Here is an 18,350-nt window from a genome sequence, read left to right on the forward strand (position 1 = left end):
CTTCTTATTAATATCGTTAAAATTTCACATTAAATTTTCAACAACTCCTAATGTACAGTGTTTAGTTTTGTGACATATTTTGTTCAAATAAATGCATAAGGTATTAGATATTAATTCAGACGGTCATAGCTTGAATATTTTAATAAGAATCTTTAATAATTAAAAAGAAAAAAATTCTAACTGCAAGCACAAGCTTATTATGTTATATCCTTGGAAAATGACGCAACTGTTGCTCATTTAAATTAACTCGGTGATCTCCTGCGAACCTAAGTCACGGAAATGAGCAACATTACCCACGCCACACTACCATAGGCCCTTTAATAAGGTGAGCCACATTCATTAATCAAACAACAGAGATCAACACACAGAGGAAAACATTCAAGCCTTGAGCGGGATTTGAACCCGCAACCATTAGCTTCGTAATCAGGCCTGCTGACCGACTGGCATAAATAATGCATAAAATGTGTTAACAATAATGTATTAATATGACTATTAGAATATAATATTGTAATTTATTATAAGTTCTGTCAAGTTGGAGTCTACTTCAATTTATAACTCTTATACAGGGTTATTCATAATTCCCTCTGTTTACTACAACCTTATGCTTACTATAACTGGCTTCAGTGGTACATGTTACTGCCATCTAACGGCAGCTGCTTAAATTAAAACTTGAATACTTTCGGAATAATTTCATATGTTCTTTTTTGTCATATTCGTCTTCATTTTTTTACTATAACACTACGAAACCCCGGAGGGAATTATGAATAACCCTGTATTCTAAATTTTTAGTGCTTTTTTTACATGCACGCATTATTTAATTTAAAAATTTTTAATCATCATATATTAGGTAGCCTTTGAAACAAAAGAAATTGTGCATTGAATTCTACTCTATAATTTTATCCAATTAGCTTATTGATTCAAAATCATCGAAAGAGTGATGATAAGAATAACAATGTCTCACTAGTGAATTCATCTTGATCTTCCGCTTCCGCCTCAGCAGCCAATTCGGCGGGTGTCTTCCGTTTCCGGTTCAGACTGCTCCCTTCCATATCTGCAAAGGGATCTTCCTGTTGGACTTCTTCCTTCTTTTTAATACCATACTATATAAAAGATATCAAAAGTTATGACTTTCAAAAACTTTTTTTAATTTCTTCAGATTATTAATAAATAAAAATTTGAAAATACTACATGTGTCTTAGGCTAGGGTTCTTTTTCCCTTGCTTTTAACCATGCGTCTGATTGGAACACAATATCTTAAACTGTGTATGAATGGTTCAGATTACACTTTAATGTAAAATGCCTGAGGGTTTCAGGGATAGAAAAACTTAGTGCATAAGTCCCAAGAAGTAGTTTCTATAGTTTTCTTACTTTGTTTCCGTAAAACTAAAGAGTCTCTTTCAAATATTTTCCGTTTTTTTTTTGAGAAACTTACAATTTTTAATTCTCTATTATTTTAAGCAGAATTCCTGTTAGAATATTTTTACTACATATTCACATAGAATTTCGGAGAAATATAAATTTCAGCTTATACTAAATATCTGACATTCTTTAAAATGTTTCAACATTTAATTTAATCATTATAAGGTTTAGGAAAATATATGAAAATAAATATGGGATACTTGGATGGAAGTTTTAAAAAAGAGTTTTTGATAGTAAATACCTAAATATCTTGTAAAATAAATGCTGTTTCTTTCAATTTTTATTGACTTTTAAAATCTATTTTTTTCATAGTCTTAAGTAAAGGTTATAAAAACATGCTTTACTGCAGGCACATACTATTTGCTACAATTTATTTAAATGGGGAAGATTTTCCATTCTATGTATTAAAAATAAATGGATTGAAAAAATTTGCAAAGGCAAAATAAGTTGAATGCGAAGTAAAATTACAAATAAATGTAAATGTTTAATCATTATATAAGAAAAATAGAGGCATTAATTGCAGAACTTATGACGTGTTAATTTTGTATTGCATTTTTTTCTACAACAAATTCTCTTCAGATATTACTCTGTAAATAAAAAATTAGTTATTTTTTTCTCATGTGCGTTCATCAACTAATCAATTAAAGTACTCTAGATATGTATAAATACATAATTCTAAATTTATATTTATAAATACATAACCAAACCCGCAGTCGTATTGAAAGCAGCGTTATTAATTTTTAATGAAGTTGATATTTTTTATGCATATAATATTTTTTCGATATTTTTACTTATAAAGAACTATAAGTAAATACTGAACAGTTTGAAAAAAATTTGGTATTAAATTTTTGCTCTGGTATGAAACGTTAAGTTTGTATCTTTGCTCGCACGTGTTTGAAACAAAACAAATATGTGAATAATTGGTATAGTAACTATACATATAATATAATAATGATAAATGAAATAAACTTGACCTAGAATACCCAATGACTATTAATTTAATGCATAGCATCGGCTATTATTGTTTTAAACAGCTGATTACAGAAAATTTTGAATCAACTTTTGGAGAAGATTTCAGAGAAAGTCTAATATTTACTTAAGATACCTCGTTAAACTCCTTCTTGTATTTTGAGTTAAATTGTTTACTTTTGCTTTCTTATTTTCAGTTCATAAAATGTTGATGATAGAAAATCACTTAACAGCACTATATGCAAATTCAGTAATAGGATGGATTTAGAATTATATATTTATGTACATTCAGTGCTATTTTTTAGTCATATTTATGTATATTTAGATAGATAGCGAACGCATAATAGGAAAAATAATTGTGTTTTATTTACAAAATTGATTTTGCCGAGGATTAGTAGAATCGAATGCAATTAAAATGATCAGACAAACTTAACAATAAAAAAATTCAAACTCTGACTATTGCTTATCTGAAAGTTTAGCTGTAAATTTTCTTTAAATAAGTTAGATAATAATAATTTTAGATCTATGTGACCAGCAACACGACTAACAAAAATAACGTTAATCCTCCTGTTTTGAGATATAAAGATGGTTTTGTACAGAATTTTAAATTACTTTTTTCAAATAAAGAAAAAAAATACAAGATGGCATTTTTTTGAAGCAAATTGAATTTTACTTATTTCAAAGGGATCAGCAAAAATTAAATACATAAATTTTTTGTGCACTTAAATATCATTGTCATCAAGCAACTTCAAAAAATAAGTATTTACATCATCTAAAATCATTTTAAATTTTCCATTTCCTTCTTACTTAAAAAATATACATTTTGATGAAATAAATATAAATATAATAAGAAATAAATTCAACATAATTTTCCAAATTAGCATAACCATTTTTATTAAAAAAAAGATAAATTAATATTTTTATCGTCGCAAATGAAAATAAACTCTTATTTTTTAACAGGCTGCGACATTCCAAAGCAGTGATATTTATTTAAATTAAAATAACATAACAAGTTATTAGATTTTCTTAGACGCGAAAGAACTCGGAATACCAGAAATTGTTTCAATAATTCCTTCCCTCATACATTTTTTTATTAAAATTCTTCCTCTAAATGAAAAAAAATATTTCACGAGTTTTGCTGTATCAAATAACTTTAAAATATTAATGTATTCTGCATTAAACAATTTGTTTTTAATTAAATACAATGAAAAAACTTTTTCTAGATGAAATATCTGTTTCAAAAAAGTTGGTAACATTTTTGTTCTAAAAATAAATGACTTTAGGTGGAAGTAATTTTAATGAAGTTTCTTTATTGTACTTAAATAGATTCCCATAACTTATTTAAAAAATTAATTCCAAGAGACACTGCCCGCATTTTTTTGTAAAACAAATAACTTTACCATAACTGTAAACAATTAAATCTGCCAATATCTTTTTTCCAAAGCAAAGAAAAAAAATCTTTAATGCATCTTTTTTTTTACAGATTGAAATTAAATTAGAATGCGTATAAAAATAAAATTTAACATTATAAGAATTTATTAAACTGTGATTTAAGTCACAAAAGTGAAATAAAATGCATAAGAAAAGAAAATATACCCATTCCTAGCCCATTGAGTTTCGTATATTATTTGTTGATATTCATGAATTAAACTCACTGTCTATATTATCATGTTAGTACAACTACAGTTTGAGTATATTTAGGGGAAGGTGAATTGCGACCAGTTATCTAAGTTTATGAGGACTGATAGAGCTAAACTGTCAGATTTAGTTGTTTAGTTGTGTACAATATGGCATACCTGAAAGTCATAATGTACTATTTTTCTCATATATGTTTTTTTGGGAAAAAAGAGTAACAGTATGATACTCTAGATACACTTGTTAAATCTGCGAGTTATTTAAAAATTCTAGAATTTCAGTGGAAAAGTATCAAATATATCTATTTTGTATGACTATACATGAAAATTATGCATGTAATTTGCATGCCAAGTAGTCAACGACAAAATCAAGGGGAGGTTTTACTTTTCACTTATTTTGCTATTTCAAGAAATTTTAAGTAAATGGAATGTATGCCACGATGTTTAATTGCTGAAGATACCTTATAAATCTTTTTAATTCTCCCTGGAGTACAGGGATATTTAGAGCATCCTCTACGAACCCAGAGGTACTAGGTCTGAATCCTGCTGGCAGCCAACGCACATATCTCTGACAAATTTCTCCATCCACATCACTATTGAGACATTCTGCTACAAATTTGAAATACATTGAGGTTTTCAAATTAGACTATTATTTGTTTCGTAGCTATTTGGACTAAACTTTACTCAAATTGCAAAATCCTTTTTTACATAGTGGCAATGATCATGAATCCACAAGCAGTGTTTTTTTTTTCATTCAGAAAGAATATTTATTTACATAACAATTCGCATTTGGAATATATTTGGATTTCTCGAGAAGCCCTCTGGGAGTAAGACATTAAGTATATATCAGGATTTTTCAAAAGCCCCCTAGGGTGCTGAATTCAGAGGTGCCATACGGTGTCTTTTATTATCATTTACTGGAAAACTATAGTAAATCGAATAAGTTTCAAAATGTAGTTGATATATATAGTGATGTATGTACGTAAGATATGAGTATTGTTGCGTCTTCCCCTTTATAACATTAATCATTTTACTTTTCAATGCATGGTGCAGCGTATACGTCATTTAAGGTAGTAAAATGAGACATAGTTTTTCCCATTAGTCTTTTGTTTGTCATCTTATCGTTAAATTTATAATAAAAAAGCTTTATACGGAAACTTGGCTCAGGCTGAATATTTTCAAACTAATCACCCAATACATCTCAATCTCCAACATCTGGCTCCTCAACTAAAATTATACAATATGGGCAGTAACTGTTTAATTCAAAGAAAAGTTTGTGCACAGCTGCTACAAAAACAAAAAATTCCTGCATCTCAGCTAACAACGTTCAGATATCGCCATTGAAACTTGCCAAACTGGAAGAAAAATCTAAGAAATTGCTTAAAAGAAACAAAATTGTTATAACATATCTTTCTTTGAATACGGATGATTAAACTATAACTGATAAAAGGAGTGCAACAAAAATTGATATTTAAACTTTATTTTTTTTCAAAAAACGAAAATTAAATTTCGTAAAGGTAGATATAAATTAAATCTTCCATGGGTCAAAGGGGATACTGTCAATTTATATTAGGCTATTAGTATTAATGCTGGGAATATATATCAGGCTATTAGTTAGAATTTAGTGTGAGTCACTAAGTCAATTTGCCAATTTACCAATATGACAAAAAAAAATGACTGGTGAGAAAAATTTACCATTTCAGTCTGAAACACCATCGAATAGAAGGTGAAATGATTAGTTTAATATAAGAAAGATGCAACATGTACCGTTACCAAAAAGTTATGAGGTTTCTCTTGCTACAATGAGACTCCATTCCCGTACGAAGTTAAGTTTCCAATTATCGCTCAAAAATAAATATTGAAACAAATGTGGATTATATAATACTAGCGATTTAAAAAAATGGATAATGAGCAGAAAACTAACCTATCGCACTAAATGAATTCTTAATAATTCAGAGCATGGATCATTATTTCTATTTATTTCATAAATAGTTAGCACTTCGGACTACCCTGAATAACGTTTGATCAAATGATCGGACCTTCATGTTCCAGGACTCAATTTTAATAGTAAATATGCTTATTATTAAGTGAAGACGGCATTTTAAGTTACGAAATCAGGCACAAAAGCCTACTTTTTCTGAATAACCTTTACCTTATACCTTTGTTTCAACGGATTTGGATTTCTGACCCCCAAAATATAGGAGGCAGCCTCAACCTGGGATTGGACAAAGATTGGACCCCTTAATGTAAATTTCATTTTTTGCGTTTTTCGCTATGTATTGAAAATCCTTTTAAGCGAATTGAAAAATCTTTGCCCATAATTATAAAATTTGTTTATGCAAAGATTATTTCGCACAAAAAATAACTTTTAGTAAATATTTATTATTTTATATCATTTTATTTAATAATGATCGAAAAAAAATTTTATTTGCGAGGTATACAATTTTTCACATGACTTTAAAAAATATAATTTTGCGTGGCAAAATACAAATTTTGAGCAAAATCAGTTGAATAGTTCCTGAGAAACTGAATTTCAAAAATGTCAGATATTTAAAATTTCATTTCTCAGAAAAATTTGACCGATTTTGATCAAATTTTGCATGCAATATATTCTTTAAAGTGATGCAACAAATTGTATACCTTACACTCCAAAATTGTTTGACCATTATCAAATAAAATGATAAAAATAATAAATATTTAATAAAGGTTTATTTTCTGCATGGCATTATCTTTGGAGAAACTAATTTTATAATTATGTGCAAAAATGTTTCGATTCGCTAAAACAGTTTTCGAGATATAGCAAATTAAGCAAAAATTAAAATTAATATTAAGGGGTGAAAACTTTGAACCGCTCTTCTGATCAAAGTATAGAGACCATATTTCCCAGATTGCGGTTACCCCCTATATTCTAGGGGTAGAAATTCGCATCCATCGTAGAAAAGGTATGTTTATTCAGAGAAAGTACGTTTTTGTGTCTGATTTCGTAATTTAAAATATCGTCTACACTTATTAATTAGCATATTTGAGGTCCCCCCCCCGAATCATTAAGATGAAGTCATAAGAGTCTGAAGATCCGATCGTTGGAAAAAAAATTATTCAGTTTGGCCCGTTTTTTTCTCTTCTTTTTTGTCTCTCTTTTTTTTTTTTTTTTGGTTGTTGTTGCAGTTGCACGCTGTATATTAAGCGAATATATATGAAATGCAACAAATATTATTTATTTGAAATGCTGAATGACAATCTTAAATCTCGAAAGGGGGCTACATTTTTATTATGGTTAGAAACCTCGAGTATACATATTTTAAAGGATTTAGATAAGCATAAATCAATTTTAAATCAATATTTTAAATAGAAGGAGAAAAAACATGTCTGAATAAGGAATATATAATTTGAAAGGTAATTCAAGGACGTTTCTTAGCAATTGGATTTATTTTAAGGAACAATTTAAGTAATAATTATTCAAATAGTTTTCAAATTATTGGCAGAGCGAATTCTATTTCGCTAATTGTGTATATTTCCGACAAACATAATTTAATGTCTTCTCTTTGTTATGGAATGTCTTTTATTTACTTAAGTCTTAAACTGTTTTAAATTTATAAACTAAAAATATCGTTATTTTCCTTCACTTTTGTTAAAATGTACCTTTTTATCTGTCCGAAATCTTTCTTATAAGACGAAAGTTTCCAAAATTTGATGTATACCTGATTGCCTTCTTGGTAATTACCATTAATCACAATACATTGTGAGTTCATAAAGCAGAAATTAATGAACTATAACTGATGAAGTTTTATCGAAAGTTCGTAAATTAAAGAGTATTTAAAGAATGGTAGCTTAGCTAATTATCTGACCTCTTTGGCTTTTACATGGTTTATTTCGTAATTACCGTTGAATATTTTTAAAGCATATTCAAATTTATGCATCCAAGTTAATGAGTCTCCGGTGACTTCTGCTTCTGCGTATTAATGGCAAATGAATTAAACTTGGTCATTAAGAAAATAGCTAAATATTTAAAACTTTGTGCAGAAATGTTTGGGGATTTTAAAGAATTTGAATAAAAATCCAAAGATGCAAATTTTGCATACTTTTAGTTCCAATTGTAAAATACCAAATAAGTATAAACATATCTAAAGAAAAAAAACAAATGTATATTATAATGCAGACAGAGGGTAATGATAATAAAAAGAGTTTTTGTTGAGTATGAGAGATACAATGATAAAAAAATAATTATTGCAATGTATGCTAATATTAAAAAAAACATAGATATTTATTAATTACTTTTTAGTTTAGTAAATCTAAGATTTTTTCTGTTTTGTTTCAATCGATTTCTGAAAATAATAACTTCCGCAGACAAATATTACAACATAAATTTTTTAGCAATTTTGCGTGTATTATGCAAAGGTCATTAATACTTTTAATACTGTGGTATAATTTTTAATATGGTATTACTCTTTACTAATATAGTACTACAATATTGATTATTTAATATATTATTACCATTTTCTAATATCGTATTGCAGTATTTAGTAATATTTTAATTAATTCAATTGGTATACATAATAAAATAAATACACTGTCATATAATTAATTTTAATAAATCCAATTACAATAATATCTTTAAAAAAAATCAATGTTTTTTGAAAATATATCAGTTACCCGACAAAAGTAAGTAGTCGGTTACTACTTGTACCAGGACGGAAGCGACACATGCTTGACATATATGCTGTTAAAAGCAATGTTTTCTTACACTTATTTCACAGATTAAAAAGAACACGTGACATTGGCGATTTGACTTTGATATTTAAATGGTCTGCCAAATTCGCCATTCTGCAAGATTAGAAGAACGACTTTTCAACTATGGGCTATGGTATGTCGAATGAATTATTGTTAATTTATATAGTTGCATCTTTTACTTTAATTCTAATTCTATAGCTAGTAGTGATGGCTTAGTTCCAATTCTATAAAATGCTCTACAGCATGTCGATAGATTCTTCTATAATATTTGGAAAAAGAATTACTCATGACGAAAACTAAAATGCTTTCAACGTATGGTTATAGCATATTAAACTTTATTAGTTATGTAAAAAATAAAACAATTTTAGTTTTAGAATGTAAATGGAAAAAAAGAGTGATTAAAATTTGAGGTTACACAATTTTAATACTCGTATTTATAGTATAAAAGAATAATTAGTAAGGAGAAAAATTTGTATAACAGTTGGTACTCTAAGTAAGAAAAGATATTTAGAGTCGACAGTTTGAAAACTTGGATAAATACTTTTATATGATCTGGATGCTTATCTGGAAATACTTATCTGGATAAATGCTCTTATGTGAATGCCTTTACGTTCCTTTAAATAATAAAAAAAGAATAAACTATCATTAAAAATAACTGAACTATGACATATCCTAAATTACTTTTAAATTTAAAAAAATGTATCAAAATATAGCTATTTTAAGAAAAATCTTGTATCTTAATATCTCAAATTAAAGTTCCGGTTTAAAGAAGCTTAATGTCGTAAACTAACGATGGATTCAAATATATACGAAAAGTAAATATACATTGAGCGTTAGATCTGGTAATATTCTCGTTGTTTTATACATTCGTAGATATAAAGGGATATAATAAAAGGATATAAAAAATTATCATCATTTCTTCGGAACTCAACAATGTTTAAATTAACTACAAAATTGAAGTTTTGTAGACTAAATGTGCTACACCATTGTTTGTTTGTAGTTTCCGTGTTTTAATTATTTACTTATATTTTATATTTACACTATAAGAATGCGTTACCTTATCTCTGATTTCTTGCCTCATCTTTTCTCGTTCTTCTTCCATCTTTCTGTGTTTTTCTTTCCTCCGTTCTTCGGCCTCACGTAAGGCTTCCAATCGTTCCTGTTCCTCCTCATCAGCAGCATCTTTATCTTCTGAAGTGCCTCCTTCCTCGTCATTTCCAACCGCACCTACGTAAAACAAATAACGTCAATATGTTTTTTTTTTTTCAAATCCAAATCATGACAATTTATAAATTTTGCTATAACATTGCAACTATCTTTCATACGTGTTGCTCCATATATTACATTCTGTGCCTGTGGATACCCAAAACTCTGAAATTTCTACTCTTTTCTTCCTGATTTAATTAATTTTTTTTGTTTCAGTTTGCCACAAGCGCTTTAAAGATACACTTAAGGAAATAATCATTATTAAATAAAAAAATATTATAAAACTTTTCGAAGTAAAAATTTATTTCAAATTTACCATACAGCATGGTAAGAAAATCATAATATTTGTAGAAAAACTAAAATAAACGGTATTTAAACTATTCGTTTCGGTAATTGGTATTTGGTAATGGTTCACCGGAAATTCTATAGCTATTATTGCCCCACATTTATTAAAAAATACCGATCTTAAAAGCAATTTTAATAGAATAAAGGATTATTTCGCCGCGTTCTCATGTATCATGTTAAAATATTAAAATTCTTCCACATTATTCATTGAATTTTATCACACATTATAAAATTGTATTTTATTGTTAATTTTATCAAACATATTTCCTAAGTAATGATGTTTAGAATCAAATTGCTTTTGAAGCATTAGAAAAATGCCACGCATTCCATTAAAAACAGATTTTCAAAGAACAAAAGAGACGATGCTGATTATTAAAATAAGCATATTGGCTGCATACCTTTCAACCAGTTATGCTGACTAAAATTCAAATATTTAAACTGGAGATCATGTAGAGTAATAATTATATTTGACTTAATATATAAAATGCGATAAAAATAATAATTTAAAAATGTAGTTATATAAACTTGCTTTAAATTGTAAGAACGCCATTAAGTTAGAAATAAAGTGCAGATTTAAGAAATGATGTAAGATAGTTGTAAAAGAATTTTCTTTTCTTATTTAGGCATTAAATTTTAATAATTGAGGCAATCATGTCGAAATTAGGATTCATATTAATATTGATCCTACCTGCTGTTTCAAGTACCTTCATGTAAAACAATTTCATTTTACAGAAATAGTTGTTACGTTATGATTGATATAGTTGTTGAAATAAGTTACTATTAAACTAAAATTTCTATTCATGTGTCAAATTTAGAATTAAATGTTAAATGTGTTCAATTTAAATGCATATAATCAAACTAAACATAATAATGAGACATATGAACAATACATAATGATTCATCATGTGAATTTCAAAGGGGTCTCTTTATTATTAAGCAAAATTCTAATTTTCTCTTCATTTAGGTTTTGATTAAAGTTTTAAAAATAGTTTAATAAAGGCTATTAAAAAGAAATAGAAAAACTTTTCTATATCATCAAACTCAGTTCAGTTATTATACTTCTTAATAAAAATCCTGAATTCGCTGAACAGGATACAATTTTAAATTCGTTTCTATAAAATAGTTTTTAAAAAATCTAAATTGTCCTTTTTAATGAGGATAGTTCTCCAAGTTTCATCAAACTTATGAAGCAATCAATCCAAATTTAAAATGTCTATTATCTAAGTAAAAATATAATATTCTTTCTACCTTCCATTCATTAATGTTTTTTAATAAAACCTCCAACTCTCATTAACTTTATTTTATTTTTGCATTAAATATCTTGATATCTCTTAGGCGAATTTTTTTCGGAAATGAAAATTATTCATTTTCTTGAAGCTGTATTATTAAAAAAATACAAAATTGCAATAAAGTCGATGGATATTTAGATGGGAGGTGAAAAGGAAAAATACCAGTAGGTGAAAGAATGATAATCTTTTAATTTGTTAAGGATACTGGATATCAGTTATTCACAAATCCATTTAATATTTTTTTAATGAACTAACACTTTGTTGAACAAATACTATAATGAACAAACGGTTGTGTATACACTTTAATGAGTGAAATTTAGTTTTAGTAAACTGTTGAAATTGTTTATTTAGTTTTTTTCCTTATTTTATTTTATTTCTCTTCTCTTTCGCTTAACAAATTGTGAACATTATCAAGACAAAAAAGTTTTTAGTATCTTGTAATTGTTCCTTTTCGCACGATGTAACTTTGGGTACTTATCAATATAAACTGATATCAGAGTTGCTTTTCCTATTTTGCTTAAAATGAAACATTTAAGGTAATTTCGCAAATTGTTTGCTTTTTTCATGAAATTCAAGCACTTTCAAAAAATTTCAGTTTTTTAAAAAATAATCTTAGAAACAGTGTTTAAAATATTAACATATTGTTATAAAAACTATATACTAATTATAACTAATTACTATAAATTTAAATCGCTGTAAAAAAGCGTAATTAGATATAAATTAAGTTTAATTAAAAAAAATATTTTCAACCTTAATATTCAAGAAAATTAAATTATGTTTTATTAAATAAAAATATTATGTGGTTCGACATAAATATGTTAAGAAACAAAATGTGAATTTGGGCAAGAATGTCACATTTTTTTTATTAATCTCTCTCTATATATAAAAGCGAAAATTTATCTGTATGTGAGGTCATTAATAATTCGAGGACGGAAGCAATGATTTGGATCGTGTTTTTTACTGCAGTTAGTAAATTTTATAGGGGAGGGATGTTACTTTCCAATAATCACTTTCGAGCATCGTTTAATACGGGCTCAATAGTGAAAAAATGAAATTCCACTGTTGTAGATTATCCCTTCCTTTATATCTTTTGAATAGATTTACCAATTTGAATGGTAGTTTCGTTTCTGATTGCTAATATATTTAGACCTCTTTAATATACTTTCCATTCCTCTACGTTGAGTTATTTGTAATTGCGTCGTGTTATTAATATGAAAATTGACTTTTTAGCGTAAGTACTCATTTAATTGGTTATGCTGTCTTTTAGTTCTAGAACTTAAGCTAAATGATTTGTAGTAAATTTATTTTTTGTTTAACGCATAAAAAATTTAAAGTGCTTGCTGTTTTAGATCTCAGTATTATCTTAACTTCCTTCAACTTAAGATCTAAGTATTCTTTTTCAAAGGCATTTGAAACAATTAAAATTCGTTTTGTTTCGGCGGAAAAAAACCCATCAAATGAAATTCATTGATTGAAATGATTAATTATCACTAATAAGAACACAATTTGATTTTAAAAAAGTTGTTGATTTGTTATATTATTCATGTGAAACACAATTGAGACAATAAGCATATTTTTAAGAAATTTTGAGAAAAGAGGAGTGAAAGATGAAAAAAGTCGCTTCTTAATTCTGATCAATAAATTTTTTTCGAAGAAAAGTTGCTTAATTTTGCTTATAAAGTCCAAAAGCAAATTTAAATAATTAATAAATGAAAACAAAAGACTATCGAGAAAATATACAACCAAATTCTAAAAGTTTAATTTTTTTAATAAAAATTTTTTTTTGTCAGTTATCAGTTACGACAAGTAAAACCTTTACTTGTGCTGTAAAAACTTTACTTGTTTGAATTTAATATACATGTATCTTAAAGTATGACTTATTTAATATACCAAAAATCATTAGGATGGGTACTCTGTAATATCGGCGAACGAAAAAGCAATATAACATTAAGTTGGAGATTAAGTTCATTTGTCACTTGAGTGTCAGGTATTACATTCAAGAAGTAATAATAATAACTCCATTTAAGCCTTATCCAATATTCTAAGTTAACTTTATTTAATTTTATGTTATTCTCATACCTTTATAAGCACTTGAGAGATTAGTTTCAATTATTTAATTTATATTTGCGCAATAATTAATAAAATACATTTGAAAAGTTCTTTTAACTATACAATTTGTAAGAAGTCCCAGAATAATAAAAAAGAAAAAAAACAAATTAACAATGGCAATAACATTAGCAAAACAAATTAAATAATAATGTTATTAGAAATTCTATTGTTTTAAGATTTTATTTTAATATTTAATAGATTTTAAAAACAAACAGAAAATACACGAAATAATTTATTTTCCTAGAAAATGAATATGAAATGCTGCAGAATAATCAACTACACCAGTATGATTTAAAAAATTAAAATAGACTGACTTTTATTCATCTTATAACGAATGAATTACAAATTTCGAAACCAATAACACCTAGGTATGAAAAGATGGTATCATCTGAGTAAGGTGGTATCACATAATGTGCACAAACGAAAATTGGTATATTAAAATTCACGCCCATCGAAACGCAATTTTCAATATCAATAAAACATCAAATATAGGATAATAATTTCTTAGTTTGCAACTGTACTAACATTAAAACTCAAATATGATGTGACAATAATAAAAAAATTCTAAATAAATACTAAAGTTATTATTGTTCAACTTTCAAACCCAGGATAAATTACAATTATAAATATAAAAATGATATGTATTAAATGAAATATTAAATACGCACGCAAAATTTAAATAATAAAACTGTATAAGGTAATAGATCTAAATATAGGCACTGCCCTTAATATGGGAATTGCTGTAAAAAGAATATTTAGCTCAGAATTTCGGTTATCGATGGTAATATTAAAGGTAAAAACAATTTAAACCTGGTGAAATATTCATAATAGTTCTTTTTTTTTTGAAATTCAATACAATGAAGAAAAGCAATGAAGGAATTTTGCTCATAGGAAAAATTGTTCTCATGCATTTGATGTAGAAATGTATTATCTTTCAAATAGCCTTGTCACTAGTTTTTAATTTTATTCAATGACCGTCCATTTACAGTTGAGTAAAAATGATATTTGTACCGGTTATAGGCACTGAAATTAATTCCAATATTACTATTGTGTAAGTAAGGTTGAACTCCGACCCACCCCAGGGGGGTACACGGAGATAAAAGTAAAATTATTACAATAAAATTTCTCTAAAAACTAAAGTTACAGTAAAATTTCGCCAAATGACAGTGGTGGTGATCACTATTGTGTAAAAGCTGCACCGAAATTTAAAATCAGCACTTAAGTCTGAACAATTACAGAATTAGTAAGAACCATTACTGATCATCCATCCTGCAGTAGTATTATACAGTGATTACACTGTATACTCTAATGCGTACTGTTTTTGGGTGGATAACATTAGAAAAAAAATTTGTATTTTTGTCAGTTTATCCTGTATCGGATCCAATTTGAAAGTTATGAAATTCCATCTGATTTACGTCAATTTCATTTGCATATTAGTAGAATATACCCACATTAGGCTCCAAAGTTTTAACATGAGCATAAGTTTTCAAGGTGGCCACTGTCAATCATTACAACGAACTGATGATTTTTCTCAATTTTTATAAATCTTACAGAAATATTACATCAGCTAAATTTGAAATTTTTAATTACTGAAGCAAATAATAGAACAATTAAAAGGATTCGGAGTATCAAGATTTGGTACTCTTACCTTGTAAAAACATATAATTATTAACTATACATAACTATTTATAAGCTATATGTAACCATATATAATCTTTAAAATACCTATCTAATAATAACCATCAATAATGGAAAATATGCTTAGAGTTTTAAAATAAACACCGGATCATTCTTTAAAGAAGAAGAGTAATTTTGATCAATGAGGATAATGAGCATTATAAAAGAAGTTTTTTGTCTCTCAAAAATAAATATAATCTGATAAATAATAATCTTATACAATATATGATCTAACATTTAAAAAAATAAAATCTATCATCAATGTACAAAACATGCTACATTAAACTCATTAATATCTTACTTAGACAGCAGAAGCATATATAAATTATACCAATAAACCTTTTTTTTTCTTAAGTATGGTATTCCCGTCAATGACTTCTGAATTTATACACATCATTTACAAACCTTATTAGATCAGTTGAAATACGTTGCAAATTCAGCCCATGAGCTATTAATGATTTATAGTTTACTTTTCCTTCTTCATAATATGCAATAATAAACAAAACAAAGGTTGGTGTTAGGAAATACAAGCTGCTTCAGTCAATCAGCAATGAGTCAAAACTTTCGAAGTTAATTAAACATCAAAAATGCATTGTTGTAGCTTAAATTAAAGATGCAATTTTAACATCAATATAACTAAGTAACAATACAAATAAAATGTAAATCAACATTAAGCCCATTAATATTCTACTATTCAGCTGTAGAAGAGGTTATAATTATAACAATAAAAATTTTGCCACGAATATGTTGTCCCTGTCATTGACTTCTAAATTTATACACAACATTTGCAAACATTAATGGATCAACTGAAGTTCTCTGCAATCTCTAGTTCATAAATTAGACTCAATGGATCCATAAGGGGAAATTTAGAGCGATAAGCTTGCTACTCTCCATTAGATTCTTCCCTTGAGAGGGACGATAAAGTGTTGGGGCATCTATCCAAAATTCTTCGAATTCTTTCAACCACTTTAAACATCAAATTTTACTCCCGAGGTTTAAAATGAATACAAATTGCTTACATTTTCGGAGATAAAATTTGAAGTTGTCCTTACCTCTTAAAAGTAAAAACACATCCTTTTTGAAAAGGTAGCTTAGATAATAATTTTCTTAATGGTATATTTTATGATGCAACACTTTTTAATCAAGCTGAAATACAATTAACTTTTTATGATGCTTACATTTGAAACTTTCCAAAAAAAAATAACAAAGGGATATCTTTTTGGTTAATTTTATTTTATCACCAGAGAATGATTTAAATCAGGTATTACACTTTATATATTTAAAAGCTTGATATTGCAAGTTGTTAAAGTCTAGTTTAATCATATTATCATGCAAATTCAACCATTTTGGAGTTGGTTACACGATACTATGGTCAAATTTGAAAAAAAAAGTTTATTTTGATGCTTATTACAATATTAATATGTGGCACTTTATGGTGTTTCAAGATTGATATTGTTGTTCAAGTTTGAACCAATTTTTCTGGAAGCCTAAGAGCTTTGACTTTCAACTAGTTACTCTGCTTATTAATTCATTATAATTCTATTATTATTTATATACTATCTCTGAAAGATTTTGACAGGTGAATAATAAAATAATCAAATTTTTGATTGAGAGGAATAATCAAATTTTTGATTGAGAAGAAATATATACATATATTATTTAAAAAAAAAAGGAATTTAAATTTAATCTGATTTTCCAAGAGCCAGATGATTAACACCATCTGACTAGTAAACAGTAAAATAAATAAATCTCACAAATGTTACATTCTAAATATGTTCCTATAAATTGTATTTATTCATTTTTCGTTTTTTGCTTAAATAATAGTGAAATTTTATCAATTTTTCTTTTCATGTATTTTTAGAAATGAATACATCGTTATTACGCTTATAGTTTTTAAAGGCATCATTCGACTTTGTGAAAATCTATAAAAAATAATAAAATAAAAACTAGCAATATGTATATTCTTGCGTCGAATTATTCATTGAATTTTTTTTTATCCGTGCATCATCACTTATAAATGGATCGAAAAACTTATTAACTAAGATGACTTATGACTTTCACGATTAGCTAAGTTTAATAGTTTCCTTAAAACATTAGCTTCTTTTTTAAAACTTCTGAAAAAAAGTTAATAACAGGTCGCATCATTCTTCATCTTAAGCTATGTTTACTCAAATTAAAAAATGAAACTATAAAAAGAACTGTATCTTTCTAAGAATCAATTAGTATGAAAAGAAATTAATATTAAACAGCATTTTTTTCAGAATATTTACCCCAACTTTTCTTTCAGTAATTTAACTGCTAACTACTAGTTATAAATACTTCAAATTGAATACTATATAGATTAACCGATAACTCATTTTAATAAATATTAACAATAGTTAAGCCTGGCAGTAATTTAGAACCCGTTAGTTGTAAAATCCATACAAGATTTTAGTCTGAATATAATTCTTCCTTAAAAGCCGTATTCAATTTATAAAATGCTTGAAAAATCAGAACTGCACTATCAAAAAAATATATTCCATCCGATTAATAATTCATTAAGCATTTCCTTTTTTCTTCTGCTTACATCAACACTTATAAATGAACCCAAAACTTATTTTACAAAGATGACTTATGGCTTTCCTGATAAGCAAAAGCTTAGTCGTTTCCTTGAAAGTTGGGCTGCCTTTCTAAAACTTCTGAAGAAAAGTTAATAAACGATCGCTTCATTCTTCATCTTAAACGCCGGTGTAGCTATATATATAAATTCAAGAAATAACAAACTTGCATTTATCTTCTACGATAGGCGGAATTGTGCTTCGGCTGAATCTGCGTTTGACAGCTTTCGCTTAAAGTTTGGGAATTATCGTATTTAGGAAGCAAATTATTGCTTTAATTAAAGTCTTAAGACCATGTTACGCGTAAGTTAATTTCTTGTATTCTATTATGAGTGTGTAAGATATGGTGTTTGAAAATATTTATTTATGATCTTCCT

The 18,350-nt window shown here is 27.0% G+C and overlaps 1 protein-coding gene across 2 annotated transcripts in view; it reads right to left on the reverse strand.

Moving 5' to 3' along the window:
- LOC107454174 (complexin) overlaps nucleotides 1-18,350 on the reverse strand; it is a 323,104-nt gene that overhangs the window by 10,561 nt on the left and 294,193 nt on the right. For both annotated transcript variants that reach the window (XM_016071264.5, XM_016071265.5), the window contains exons 3-4: nucleotides 9,808-9,977; nucleotides 962-1,100 (exon numbers count right to left, since the gene is read on the reverse strand). In XM_016071264.5, coding sequence (XP_015926750.1) covers nucleotides 962-1,100; nucleotides 9,808-9,977 — 309 coding nt within the window. The remainder of the gene's footprint in view (nucleotides 1-961; nucleotides 1,101-9,807; nucleotides 9,978-18,350) is intronic.

The sequence above is a fragment of the Parasteatoda tepidariorum genome, chromosome 3 (assembly GCF_982258835.1).
Source record: "Parasteatoda tepidariorum strain Cologne lab strain chromosome 3, Ptep-v5.0, whole genome shotgun sequence".
Classification (NCBI taxonomy): Eukaryota; Metazoa; Arthropoda; class Arachnida; order Araneae; family Theridiidae; genus Parasteatoda; species Parasteatoda tepidariorum.